Below are 14,549 nucleotides of genomic sequence, written 5' to 3'. Positions count from 1 at the left end.
TCTACCACTGAGCTATACCACATCCCTCTTTTGAAATAAAATGACACTGTCAGACTGTTTCAATTCCCCTTCCCTTTCTTGCCCTAGTTGAGAACTTTCAAGTGTTTTCTTTCCATTACACCTCTATGTTCACCATACCCAGTGCCTAGATTTTTCAGAAATAATTTATTTCTAGATTATTATTAAAATTTCCTTTGCAGAAACCTCTTGTAACTTAAGGATCTTTATTTAGTACTCATATCACATGTTCTAAGATACTCACTTATGATCAATTCAGGTTAAGCTACGTATTACATATTTTCAGAAATACAATAATCTATTTAAACTTTAGTACTCAAGGCCTCTGTTTTTGTTCCTTTGTGATTGATTAGAATTCCTTAAATATTTTTCTCATATAGATCATGTGATTGTTAATTTTTATCTATTAAAAATCCTCAAAAATCTTAAAAATATTGTTTTTTGATTCATCATACACAGATGAGGTACAACTTTTCATTTCTCTGGTTATACATGAAGTAGAATCACACCATTTGTGTACTCATACATGTACATGGGGTAATGATGTTTGTCTCATTTCATTATCTTTCCTTTCCCTGCCCACTCCTTTTTTAACCCCAATAGATAAATTAAATATTGCCTGGGTGTGAGATTCTTGGGTTGCAGTCTTTTTCTTTTTCTTTTTTCTTTTGGTACTGGGGATTGAACTCGGGGGCACTGGACCACTGAACCACATCCCCAGCCCTATTTTGTATTTTATTTAGAGACAGGGTCTCACTGAGTTGCTCAGCACCTTGCTTTTGCTGAGGCTGACTTTCAACTCACAATCCTTCTGCCTTAGCTGCTGGGATTACAGATGCGCACCACCACGTCCAGCTTGTCAGTAGTCTTCTACCTTCTACAACATCCAATATTGTAGATGAGGTGTCCAATACTCATCTTACTTTTTTTATTTGTGGATAGCTTATTTTTTTTCTGACTGGAAGCTTAAGATTTATTTTTTTACTCTTGAGAGTTCAGAATTTTATCAAAGTCTGTCTAAATATGTATCAATCAGCTATTATCATAATAATGCTGCATAACAAACTACTGCAAACATCTCAGTGGCATTAAATAATAAGCATGTGTTTGTCACTCACACATCTATAAATCTAGACTGGGCTTACCTTAAGCTTCAGATTGGGTCCAGGTTTACTTGTATTTTTCATCTTCCTTGGATCAGGAGCCTCCCAAAGCATGTTCCTCTCACGGCAGACAGTAGAAGAACAGGGTGGTGAGCCCAACTATGCAGGTATAATTCAAGTTTATGCTTGTGCCACATCCACTAACATTCCATTGATCAAGGTGTCACATGACCAAACCCAAAGTCAAGAGTTAGGGAGGTACGGGACTGGGGTTGTATCTCAGTGGTAGAGTGCTTGCCTAGCATGTGTGAGGCACTGGGTCCAATTCTCAGCACCACATATAAATAAATTAAGTGAAGGTCCATTGAAAACTAAAAAAATAAAAAATAAAAAAAGAGAGTGGTACGATCTGCTCACCCATGTTAGGGAAGGGGAAGGAAATCATTGTTGAGCACTAACATAATGTACTAGAGTGTGTGGATTATCTACTATCATTCTCATGGAACCTACTGGGAACTCACTCACCTTTTTAATCTATAAACTGAGGACTTTGTTTTGATCAAGAAAATTTTAGCTTATTTCTTGCTCAATCTTGCTTATCCTCCATCAGTTTCCTTTCCTTGATGTTCTATATTTGCTTATTATATCTCTTAAATCTATCCTTCAAGTTTCTAATCTTTGTTTTCATAATCCAATTTTTAAAATATTTTTGAGATAATAGGCTTTGAGATATTTCTTCCCCTTTACACAAGTTACTAACCCTGGATTTCCTAGTAGCCATCCTCTCTTTTAGTTCATCTGTTGTATTTTAAATTTTGAATTTATGGGCTGGGGATATAACTCAGTGGTAGAGTGTTTTCCTTGGATGTGTGGGGCCCTGGGTTTGACTCCTAGTAGCAAAAACAAAAACAAACGAACAAACAAAAAACCAATCAAAAAACCACCAAAAAAAAAAACATTTTGAAGTCATGGCATCCACTCATCCACTCACACAAAGTTTTTGTGTGTGTGGGAGAAGGTAAATATATATAGGGTGACTAGGTCTGGACAGTTTGCACTATACTATCCCAGTTTTAGCACAGGAAGCCTTGTATCCTGGCACTCCCTCAGTTCTAAGCAATACTGTATTTGAATCTCTTTAAATCATTTTTTAAAAAAATTTGTAATTGGAGATGGACAGCATGCCTTTATTTTATTTATTTGTTTATTTTTATGTGGTGCTAATAATCGAACCCAATGCCTCACACATGTTAAGCAAGCACTCTGCCACTAAGTTACAGCCCCAGCCCTGAATCATCTTCGTAAGTTTTTTTTAAATTGTAGATGGACACAATACCTTTATTTTATTTATTTATTTTTATGTTGTGCTGAGAATTGAACCCAGTGCCTCATATGTGCTAGGTGAGTTGCTCTCCTACTGAGTCACAACCCCAGCCCCTCTTTAAATCTTACTGTTATTTATTTTTTGTTGTGTATCTCCTCTAGCAATTCTGTTTTTCTGGGTGCCTGTCCTCTTTGATCTTCCTCCTTCTAGCTGCTGGGAACTCTTAGATGTCCTGTTATTTTTCTTTGTCCACTGTTCTAAAACTGGATGGGCTTCATCTGCCATGCGGCAGGACTGGGAATGAATTAAGTCATAGCCATTATTGGGAGCGAGGAAAATTCACAACACCAGGGTAGCAAGAGAAGGCACAGTTCCCCTTCTTCCCATCATCCATTAGAGAAGTGTGCCAGTGCCATAGCTCCATTCTGAAAGCACAGTGAGTGTCCATGTTCCAGTAGAGAGACCCACACTTTATTACCCTTTTACAAAGTATGAGAAGACCACCTTATCAGTGAAGAGATATACAAACTGCTGAGCTGCCAGGCAGTCTGGAGTCAGATGCTAGCTGTTTAAAGAAGTTGTTTAGGAATTCCAGCTGCCAGTCCCTCAACTCTGCTGGGAAGCACTTCTCCATGGGTTTCTCGTGTTTCTGCATATCTTGTGAGTAGAGACACTGAAAGCTTTTAATCTGGGCTAATTTTTCCAAGAAGCTTGTACCATGAACAGCCTTAGGAGGTAGAGATAACGGTCTCTCTTGAGGGCCAAGAAATCTGTGTGTTGACCAGTATAACCAAGATAATGTCTTCCTTGAGAGCACAGCCAGGCAGCTTTGCTTGCAACCTCTTTATTTGTGTTTCCTAAACTTGTTTTTATCAGCTGTGACCCACATCTACTGCAAGTGCAGCATTTACCTAGGTCTGCCTCTGTGTTGTCCTCCTGGGACTTGAGGGACAAAGGAAGCAATGAAAATCTGAAACTCCTGCTGTCAGTTGTGCTATGAGTAACCAAGTCCTTTGTTTTTGGCCCAATATTCTTGTGTCTTCTGCCAGCATCCATGAAACTGTGGCAGGCTAACTTGTTAGCTGGCAAGTAGGGTAAAATCTTAGATTCTTCATGGGTGTGTTTGTGTGTGTGTGTGTGTGTGTTATTAGAGACTGTATACAGGGGTACTCTACAACTGAGCTACATCTCCAGCCCTTCTTATTAATTTTTATTTTGAGACCACTCTCACTAAGTTGCCCAAGCTGGCCTTGAGCTTGCAATCCTCTTGCATTAGCCTCTTCAGTAACTGGAATCACAGGTGTGTACCACTGTACCCAGTTGCCATCAAAGTTCTTAACAAAACAAAACCCATTAGAAGTTATGTGGCCTCCACATAAATGTTTATAGCAGCTCAATTCATAATGGCTAAGATATGGCCAACCTAGGTGCCCTTCAACAGGTGAATAGATAAAGAAAATGTGGTACATATACATAATGGAATATTACTCAGCCATAAAGAAGAATGAAATTATGACTTTTACTGGTAAGTGGATGGAACTGGAGACTATCATGCTAAGTGAAATAAGCTAATCCTAAAAAACCAAAGGCCAAATGTTCTCTTTGATAGGTGGATGCTAACTCACAATAAGCAGAGTTGGCTGAGGAGGGAAGAACAGAAGTTCACTGGATTAGACAAAGGGGAATGAAAGGAAGTGAGCGGGTATGGGAATAGGAAAGACAGTAGAATGAATCAGGTATAAGTTTCCTATGTTCATATATGAATATATGACCAGTGAAACTCTATATCATGCTCAACTACAAGAATGAGAATTTATATTCCATGTATGCATAATATGTCAAAATACATTGTACCATTGTGTATAACTAATAAATAAGTAAATATATAATAAATAGACACTTACTATTAAAAAAAAGTTATGTGGCCTCCAGTCAGGAGAAGGGTGCCACTGGTCCCATAGAAAGCTAAGTTCCCCACTCAGCTCCAGCCCTAGCTGATCTGTGATTCCAGCAACCTAGAATGCAATCATTTTGGGATAATTTTGCTTGTTTCAATACAGCAGATACTGAGAAGTTTCCAATGTATACAAGGGCTGTCTCCTAAGGATTTATTTCTAATTGTTTTCCTATAGGAACAGCCTTATAAATGGTATCCTTGGCCTTAGTTTTTTCTAACTAGCTCTCTAAAACTGTTATGTAGCTTTAGTGGTAAAAACAATGGCTTCTTGGAACCACACTACCTAGTTTCAATCCTGGCCCTTCTACTAACTAAATGCATGACAAATGGACAATTATATTAACAAATTGGACAAATTATATTAACATAACATACTGAGGATTTAACCTCACTAACCACCAATGGGGTCATTCTGAGGATTAAATGACTAATGTACACCTAGTAAACAACTCCTTTCCAAGTTGCTGTGATAACCACTCATTCAATAATTTGGCCTCTATGTATACTTAAAGCAAACTTGACCATCACCTGTAAACTTGCTCAAATAACATATATTGTTAGTAGGGAGGCTTAATAACTATTAATTCTGTTTCTAGGGAAGGAACTTCCATTAGAGCAAGGATTCAGAACCTAGGGTCTACGGATACTTTCAGGGGATCCATGAACTTAATGAGGAAAAAAAAATCTTACACCTTAATTTTTTCTAACCTCTAAGTGAAATGTAGTATTTCTTAAAAGTAAGAAAATGGACATGAAACCACAGTAATATTAGCAATGTCTATGAATCTGCAGTGAACAGAAATTGCAGATGTTTTCTCATGACATTTCACTTGTTGCAGAGATAACAAAATATCGTTTATGCTCATCACTACTTCAAAATCAGACTACTTATTAGTCCCACTGCCAAATCCTATTATTTCATGTATTAATAAAGGAGCACATATATTTTATCATAAATGTATTTATTCATAGCTTTGGGCTGTGAATATAATTTGCTTCTTTTGTAATGCTATGGATTTTATTTTATACACATAAAAAATTATTTTGAGAAACCCTCCACAGGCTTCACCAAATACCAAGGAAGCCTGCTGCCCAAGGGTTAAGAAGCTCTTAAAAGTAAAACTGTGGCCTCACTCGCCCAAGTGGGAGGGACAGACCCTTAGAGGAGACATGTAGTTCTCCAGCACTGCCTGTGAGAGAGTGGAAGAGTCCAAGACCAGGGTGTGGTATTAGGAAACCAGATCTAAACTATGTCCTCAAATATGTGAGCATGACTTCTAAAGAGAAGATATGGATGTCCAGCTGTCTGACTCCTGGATTGCTCTCTCAGCTGGTTTTAAACTATAGCAGAGATTTCCCTTATTACTCCTTTCAAATACCAACACATAGCTAAGTGACAGACTGCCATCTGTCGTTTTCTCTAAATGTTGTGGGGTGGGTCTTGGCAAGCCACATACGGTGAGCCCACTGGGGACAGGCCTATGTCTGCCTTTTGCAAGGCAGTAGAGGCAGAAGTGTGGGAAAGAACATGATCTCTGACCTAGGTGGCTTGGGTCCAAATCTGGGCTCTGACACTTCACAGCTGGGTGACCTTGAGCAAATTACCTAGGCTCCCACTGCCTTGTTTCCTCTTCTATAATTGGATGTGGTTCTTGCAAGTTGTAAAATAGAAGAGTGCCAGCATATAGTGAGAACAGAAGGGAAAAAATCCTATATTTTATAGCCTAGATATTTTCCAAATGCAATTAAAGCAACTAAGTATACTTTCTTGAAGATGAAATTCTAAAATATTGGAGATGAAGGATTATTTTATTAGATTTTACAGAAAAGCATATTTATCTGAAAGACTACTAACGCTCTATCAAGACAGTCCTTTCCCTTTCCAGTAAGAATGAACTTGGCTTTCTCTAATCAACAGGTTGACTTGCTGACAACTATATTGCTGTCAGTAGGGAGGTGGGAGAAATGGGAACAGGACCCTTGTGGGAGCCCATCCAGGAAACTAAGATGTTTTTACTACTTTGAAAAAATAGAAGTTTCTTAGTAAGAATGGCTGTTTATCCCCAAACAGAAACCTAAAATGGAATAATAGTTTCTAATACATATTACTTGTAACAAATTCTCTATGCAGATCCATATAATTGGATTTCATGGGTTGGGCAATACTTTCTTTATTTTCATCATCTGTTTTCTGACCTCTACTTCATGGTAGGGTGATAATCCATTTTCTATTTCTCATTTTTTTCTATTGTATATTCATCTTGATATATATATATGTGTGTGTGTGTGTGTGTGTATATATATATATATATATATATATAAACATTTACCTTTTATTGAGATTTTATCATACTGAGAATCTAGCTTAAATTGGTGAAGAATAAACTTAGATGAGGTTTGAATTAGATCTAGATCCTGAGGTGGCATTTTTACTTTTCTTTGGTATTTGCATCCTCTGCAACCTCATCCAGGGCCTAAAATGGCATGAGTTACATGGGAGATCCTCCTCACAGTGCTTTCTGAATAATTACATACTCCGGGATTTTATTTTAAGCCTGACACATTTTCCTCTTCATCACTGTGGCAACTGCATCAAATTATCAACTGTGGCAGGGATCATTTAAAGGAAATAAACAAAGACTGCCAAATGGTTATCTGAAACAAAGCTGAATTTATTTGCCTGTCTGGGAAGGGAGGGTTATAGCACTCAAGCACAGATTCTGCTGGTACCTCCTGTAGTAGTTGAAAGGACCAGCTAGAAAGGGAGGAAGAACAAATTTGGTTATATTCTAAGGTCAGATCTCTGTTTGGCTCACAAGACTGAACATAAATTCTTTGCAACTGCTCCTTGCACTGGTTCACTTCTTAAGAGTACAGGCAGAATTTCCAATGATGTCCAGGATACTCTAAAAGACTCACAATCACTCAGATGGCAAATTCAGTGTGTTTGCTTAAAGTTGGCTGAATCTTCAATATTCTTGAACAGCAATGGTAGGACACTAGTATACATGGGTTAAATGAGTCAGAAACACCGGGTATGTGTTTCTTCATCAAACTCTTTCAGAACTGTAAATCAAAATTTCTTTTTCTTATTAGGGCAAAAGGCAGATAAACATACATGTGTACTTAAAAAAGGAAGTTTTACATAAGTAGATTGTCCTTCAAAGGTGTAATAGAATAAAATATAAAACACTAAAACAAATACTTGTACATGATGATGGTAGTAGCACTATCCATAGGAGTCAAAAGTAGAAACAACTTAAAGTATCTAACAATGGATAAGTGGATAAAAGGGAAGTGCTATGTACAAACAATGCAATGTTATTGAGAAATAAAAAAGGAATTAAGTACAGGTACACATTACAACATTAATGAAGCTCAAAAAATTATGCTAAATGAAAAAGGCCAGATGCCAGACTACATATTGCATGACTCCATTTATAGGATATACTGAGAACAGATAAAATCATAGAGATGGAAAACAAACTGTTGGCCGTCAGCAGCTGGAGACAGGGAGGAGGACAAAGGCCTGCTGAATGAGTACAGGGTTTTCTGAGATGCCAAAAATGTTTTGGAAACAGAGGAGGGGTGGCACAAAATTGTAAATTTACAAAATACCATGGAATTTTACCTGAAAATGATTAAATAGTTATTACATGAGCAACTCAGTTTTTAAAGACGAAAAAGTAAAAATGACGTCAGACAAGTACAAGGAACTTCCAGTCCATTGAAACAAGAAGTAGAACAATAGAGGTGAGGGAGCAGGGAACACGGAACAATTGATGATGAACAGATAAAGGGAAATGGTGAGAACAGAAGAGGAAGGCCAAATTGACCATGTGAGAAACTTGCAGGCATTTGAAAAGCAAACAAATAGAACAGATTTTCAAATGTTTATTTACCTCTTTGCAAGTAACCTAGTGTTCTAAAAATGTAAATAACTTTATAAAGACAGAGACAACAGGACATCCCAGAAGTGTCTTTTCAAATCCACTGACAGGGCCTGTAGGAGGGGAGCTAGGCATTGCAAGGCCAGGGGCACTAAGTGCAGGGAAAGCCTTTGGAAAGACTGGGGGCTGTCACACAAGCAAATCTGCCACCAAGTCCAGTCAGCTGGCTTGTAGGCCTCTGGTGGACTCAATCTCAGTGTGATAATTTTGGTTTGTTGTAATTTCTTTTGACTTTATTTCTTCAACCTGGATTTGTAGCAATTACATCTCATACATTGTGTAAAACCTTTTCAACAAAATAAATAAATGCCAACTACATTCTCTGAAAGAGGTTTCTCCTATGTTACCTCTGTATATATTATGTACAGGGAAATTATTTTTTAAAAGCAAAGAGCTTCCTGTCACATGCGACAACATGGACAGACTAGAGGACATTATGATAGTGAATTAGGCCAGTCTCAAAATGATGAACACAGTCTGATCTCTCTTACAGAGGTCCTCTCAGTCCTCAACTTCTCTGAGACAGAGCAGAAGGGTGGCAGCCAGGGGCTGGGGTGAGGAAATGAGAAACTGGTGTAAAATGGTGCAGAGTTTAACTTCTGCAACATGAAGAAGTTCTAGGGTTCTGTTGCAAAATCACGTGAATGTTCTTAATACCACAGAACTGTGCTCTTAAAAACTGTCAAGATATTAAGTTCAGTTCTATTTTTTCACAATAAAAAATGTAAAAACAGATTTTCCTAAAATGTTAACTTGAAGTGGATTCTTACTGTAACTTTCTTCTTTAGAGAAATTATAAGCTTCAAGAGTTAAAACAGCACCTAGATTGGACTTGGGCAAACATTAAAACTAGAAGGAAAATTATTATTGTTCTTACAATTAAAAGAGTAATTTAAATGAGACAATCCCAGTTTCTTAAATTCTTTCCTTGTTTCTATGAAAAAATTAAGGGATTGTGCTTTTGCTGTAAAGCTTATACTCTAAAATGCAAAATACTGACACATTAAAAGTATCAAAGATGAAGTAAAAGCTTGGAATTGATTTGGCTCAATGCTGGTGTGTTTATAAAAAGAGAAGAAAACTAAGGCAAGACTCAGAATTTTGGGGTGCTACTCTTCATTTTATCTTTTGCCTGGCCTGCTGTGTGACCAACCCCATGTGATTGAACTGTCAGGGTGGGTGCTGTGGCCACAGACACGGGGTACTGCACCAGTCTCAGCTGTAGACACTGTGGCAGTGGCTGGGGCTGGAGCTGCCCTTGTGGGGCAGCAGGGAGCTGGAATCTCTGTGGAGGAAGGCACTGCCCAGGTGTTTGCTGACCAGAGCCAAGCTGACACAACATAGCTGACTGGGGCTGCAGAACACTGCTGCCTTGAGCGAGGTTAATGACAACAGCTTGCTGGGCCAGCAAGGCCCACTGTTGACCACTTGAACCTTGCACAGAAGCCTGTGGCCCTGCCGGTGGAGGAAGAGCAGTTGTAGGTTGTTGAAGCTGTTGCTGTGGAATCAGCTGGTAAAGCTGAGGTGGGGGCTGGGGCAGGGGCTGGGGCTGCGGCTGCAGTGGCTGGGGATGCTGCTGCAGGGGGCTCAAAATGAGGGAACCAGGTGGAAGCTGGAGGACAGTTAAAGGACCCAAAGTATTATTTAAAATCAGCTGCACACCTGCCTGAGCAGGTGGCTGTGTTGGACATGGCTGTGCATTGGGCAACTGACCTCTGGGGAGCAGAAGGCCATTGGGATACATGCTCGCAGGAACACAGGTACTGGTGGAATGGCCCAGCATGGGGCTGGAACCATTCATCAAAACCTGGGCTCCCTGTACTGGGCCCACCACGTTGATGACCTTTAGGCCAGTGGAGCCCACCGGACCCTGGGTGGACAGGATTCCTTCTGAGGTCCTGACAGGGGGCCAGGTGGCTGGAGAAAGCACTATATTTCCTCTGCTGACACCCACAGGGGACTTCTGAGAAAGGCCACCTGGCTTAGGAGCTGGGGCATGAGGTGGGAATTTGTGCAGGCTGCTTGCCTGCTGTGCAGGAGGACTGTTACCTGACAAGGTCTGTCCTGTGCTGGGTGGAAGTGTCACAGGCAGAGCTCGAGGTTTCATCGCCTTCCCTGGTACGGAGGGTCGCACCCATCTGGCGGTAGGCTGCTTTGGCTTCTTTCCTGGAGAGGGTTGACTGGGATGGGCTGAGCCACTGGGGCCATGTGGCACTTTGCCTGCACACTTGACTTTGCTCTGGACCAACCCCTGGCACACATTCACTGCCCCTCCATCAGTCTTCGACCCAGGCATGAAGCCATCTGCATGGTCATCTGGGGAGACGAGGGGAGGATACATCTGGAACTCACATCTGGCCTCTTTGCATGGTCCTGTTTTGCCAGAGAAAAATGGATCATTGAGTGACTGCATGAAGCTGAGCTTTGTTTCCCACAGCTGACTGCCACCTTCACTTTCAAATCCAGAATCATCTAGCCCGGGTGTTGGCCAGATTGTTGCTTGTGGGTCATCAAGCCCAACAGACTCCTTTGCTTTTGCATATTTCTCCACATCCACTTGGGAAGGTATGGCCAAGTCACAGCATCTCTCTCTCCACGTGTCCACACAATATCCGGCTGCAGGCATCCTTAGGTCATGCTGTAGACCTGCTTCTCTCTCTCTCTTTTTTTTGCAAGTAGTCAATAGTCTTAGCTCAGGTGGAGACTGATGTTGGGATAGCTCCTGCTGCAGATTCAGAGAAGACAATGAATGCTTCTTGAAGCATTGGTTCATTGGGTTAGTATTCATCTCCTGCTTGTTATACAGTAGCCTGTTGGCAGTGCAGGTGACTGTCACAGAGGGATCAAGACACAGTGGCTCAGCTGTAGCTAAGAGCAGTTCGCTCTCAAGGGCAAGTTTGTCCTCCTGAGTCCATTGAAGGTCATCACTTGTCATGGACTCTATATCACACGCTAAAGTCTGCATGGTGGGACGCAAGAGAATATGTCGGCTTTGGTAAGTGGACCGCTCCATATCACTGCACTGTCTGTAGTCACGGATTTCTGCTATGACACACCCACAATGAAAAATGTTCAGCTCAGATTTCTCTAGGACATCCAGCAGAATAGGAGGTAATTCTTCTGCATCCAAGTACTCAAGCAGTTCCCTTTCCCCATAAGGCAGCTGGATGGTCTCTGAAAAGAACCCAGTTTTGTCCTCCAGCATCAGAGAATAGCCCTTGTTTTCTGGGTACAGGTTCACCACTAAGCATGGCAACGACTCTCTCTCCACCAGCTTCTCCAGCAAGTTGACATTGCTCCTGAGTTCCTCCGTCCCCTCGGGCTCCTTTTGACATTCTTCTACGAAGATGTCATAAAGTTTCTGATGTAGAGATTTTTCCCCACTGGATGAGTATTTTCTCTTAGGGGGTCTCTGTTGGGCATTTTCAATGACATCCTCGGCACGATCCAAAGCTTGTTCTAAAGATCGCCGCATTTTAAAGTAAAATGGAGGCCCTAAAAGAAGAGAAAAACGTACAGGCGTTGGTGGAGTGAGTTGGAAACTACGTCCACAGTATCACTTTTGGTCCTGTTAACTCTACAGTCCACCCTGAAGCCAACAACCTTCCTTCAACAGGGACACCAAGAAACCCACCCCAGGGAGCTACAGAAAACTCTTGGGAGTTTCTTAAGAGACCTGTACCTGTTTGAGCCACTTTCCGTGCCGCGTTGGGGCCTGGATGGGCCGGAAGTGGAAGCGAGGGGCCAGGATGGAGGAGCGGCCGTTAGCACGCATGCGCACTTCCACGCTGGCAGGCACGAGACTCACAGGCCGCACTTCCTGTCTGTGGCCCACACTTCCGCTAGAGCTGTGCCTGTTGTGGGGCTGGCTCAGTTTTAAGAACATACGCACACAAGCGCCAGCAACCAGGGAAAGTGTAGGATGCTGTGGGGACAGTTTCACCGTTCTCCAGAGTTCACAGGAATGAAGCTGCCGGGAACGTCATGGAAGGTGTGATCTGTCTTGGAGGGAACTTCAAGACTGACTGACTGGAATTCTTTCCTCGAATGTTAGGGCTGCCCTGGTATCCATCATCGGTTGGGCACACGTAAATGAGCCTGTGTTTCTAGCTCTTTCATACATGGGGGCTCCATACGTTTGGTGCAAGCGTCAGAATTCTCATTGCATTCTCCAGCAAGCTCCTGCCTGAGGGATTTCATATCATAGTATGCTTAACATGATGTTCTTGTACATAACCACTTACCCTTGATTTCTCCTTGTTTCAGAGTTGGCATTTTATAGTTTTTAAAAATACTATAGTGGGTCACTCTATTGTCTATACAATACGATCAGGATAGTAAAGGGACCTTCAACTACTTGCCTTGAAAGGTGGCTTGAATTTGATGTAGATGAAAGGAATTATTCCTAGTGGTGGCAATACATTAAACTGTAGGCTAAGGCTGTGGTCCCGATGATGAATTTGGCGTGGTGTGATTGAGGCTTCCACAATTTATGGGATGTTGTTTCCCAAAAACTATGTTTCCTTGAAATCTGCCAGTCTTTGGGGGCAGGTGTTTCAAGAATCTCTGGATATTAGATTTGGATACAGTGGTGATCCGATATTCATAGTGAAGTATCAGTAATGCGAAGATTCAAGATAAATTGGGGAAACTGCTGAATCACAGACTACTTTAAAATAAACGTGCTTATTTTGGTACCAATAACGACTGTGAGTGTTATATGATACAGTAGAAATATTACCTCAAGTTGAATTAAAAGCTCCTTGACTAAGAGTGTCTTTCAGACAGCCCTCATTGGGCTGAAGACGTAGCTTAGTGCTGAGTGCTTGCCTAGCTTGCCCAAGGCCCTGATTGACCTCAAGCACCACCAAGAGTGAAACAAAATTTCTCTCATTCAGAATCAGACAAAAATGATTTCCTTTGGAAACACCAATCATCGTTGAGCAGGCGGGCACTTCTGGACTACCTCAAGGAACTTGAAAACGGTTTCTTTTCTGTTATGCTTTCTTCCCTGTCTCTCTCTCTCCTTTTAAAAATTTCCACATGCCTGAATTTAGGCAAAATATAAGGACTGCTTGGGTGGATAGTCAGTCATAGTTTGCTATCCTTTGTCTCCTTGAAATCTCCCACGTTTCTGTGCTTTGCAGTTCCACGGTGTGGTGTAAATGCTGCCCCTTAGCTGACATCCCAGGCTGTATCTCCCTTACCAGAGAGGACTGTGTGCCCACCCCACTATGGGATGGACTGGATCTTCATTGTTGCATGGTTTGTGCACTGGGTTTCCCTGGAGGGGTTTTCTGAGTAGAAGATTTGAGTGCAAGTAGTTTATTTGGGAGCTCATTCCAAGAAGCACTGTTGAGGGAAAAGAGAGCCGAGTCAGGGTCAGGAAAGAAGACAACAGATGGGCTGTGCATGAGCAGAAGACAGTTGTGGACAACTGGTCCATGCTGGGAGCCTCTGGGGGGCTGTACAGAACAAGCCTCAGTTGGTTCTATCCTAGAGGCAGGGTAGTTGGGGTGTTTATCCACTTCTCTCCTTCATTGTCTTGGACAGTCCTGGGAGCACCACTCACTGACATTTCTGGTTGCCACACAGGAGGGCCACCCATCTGATGTGGCCTGAGGATGCCCTCAGACTGAGAGTCTCAAGTGCTTGCAGTGAGGGTCAGTTTGTGTGTACAGAAGGACCGGTACCATGGGAGATGGACAGGGCACTGGTGGCATTTGCAACATGTGGGACCGAAGGCAAGTGGAAGGGGTTAGCCACCATTTTAGTCACTTATTTTGCTATGACCAGAAGATCTGACAAAACAATTATGAAGACGGGAAAATTTATTTGGGGCTCACAGCTCAGAGGTCTCAATTCATAGACGGCCAACTCCATCGCTCTGGATTCGAGGTGAGGCAGAACATCATGGCAGAAGGGTGTGGTGGAGGAAAGTGCCTTGGGATATGGCACCAGGAAGCAGAGAGAGAGAGCTCATCTCATCTGGGACAAAATATATACCCCAAAGGCACGCTCCCAGGGACCTACCTCCTCCATCCACACCCTACCTGCCCAACATTACCACCCAGATAATCCGTATCAGGGGATTAATGTACTGATTAGGTAAGACTCTCATAACCCAATCATTTCACCTCTGAAGTCTCTTGCATTGTTCCATACATGAGTTTCTGTGGTCTACTTAATATCTAAAC

At 41.7% G+C, this 14,549-nt stretch overlaps 1 protein-coding gene across 1 annotated transcript; it reads right to left on the bottom strand.

Moving 5' to 3' along the window:
- Nucleotides 1–9,445: 9,445 nt before the first annotated feature.
- Nucleotides 9,446–11,827, bottom strand: LOC306651613 (transcription factor SPT20 homolog; the record flags this gene model as incomplete). The annotated part of the gene is made up of 1 exon (XM_079124262.1): nucleotides 9,446–11,827. The coding sequence occupies one exon, from the start codon at nucleotides 11,825–11,827 to the stop codon at nucleotides 9,446–9,448; it is 2,382 nt and encodes a 793-aa protein (XP_078980388.1).
- Nucleotides 11,828–14,549: the final 2,722 nt, after the last annotated feature.

Source organism: Sciurus vulgaris (assembly GCF_902686455.1).
Source record: "Sciurus vulgaris genome assembly, chromosome: X".
NCBI classification, from domain to species: Eukaryota; Metazoa; Chordata; class Mammalia; order Rodentia; family Sciuridae; genus Sciurus; species Sciurus vulgaris.
This window is presented reverse-complemented; position numbering and strand designations above follow the sequence as displayed.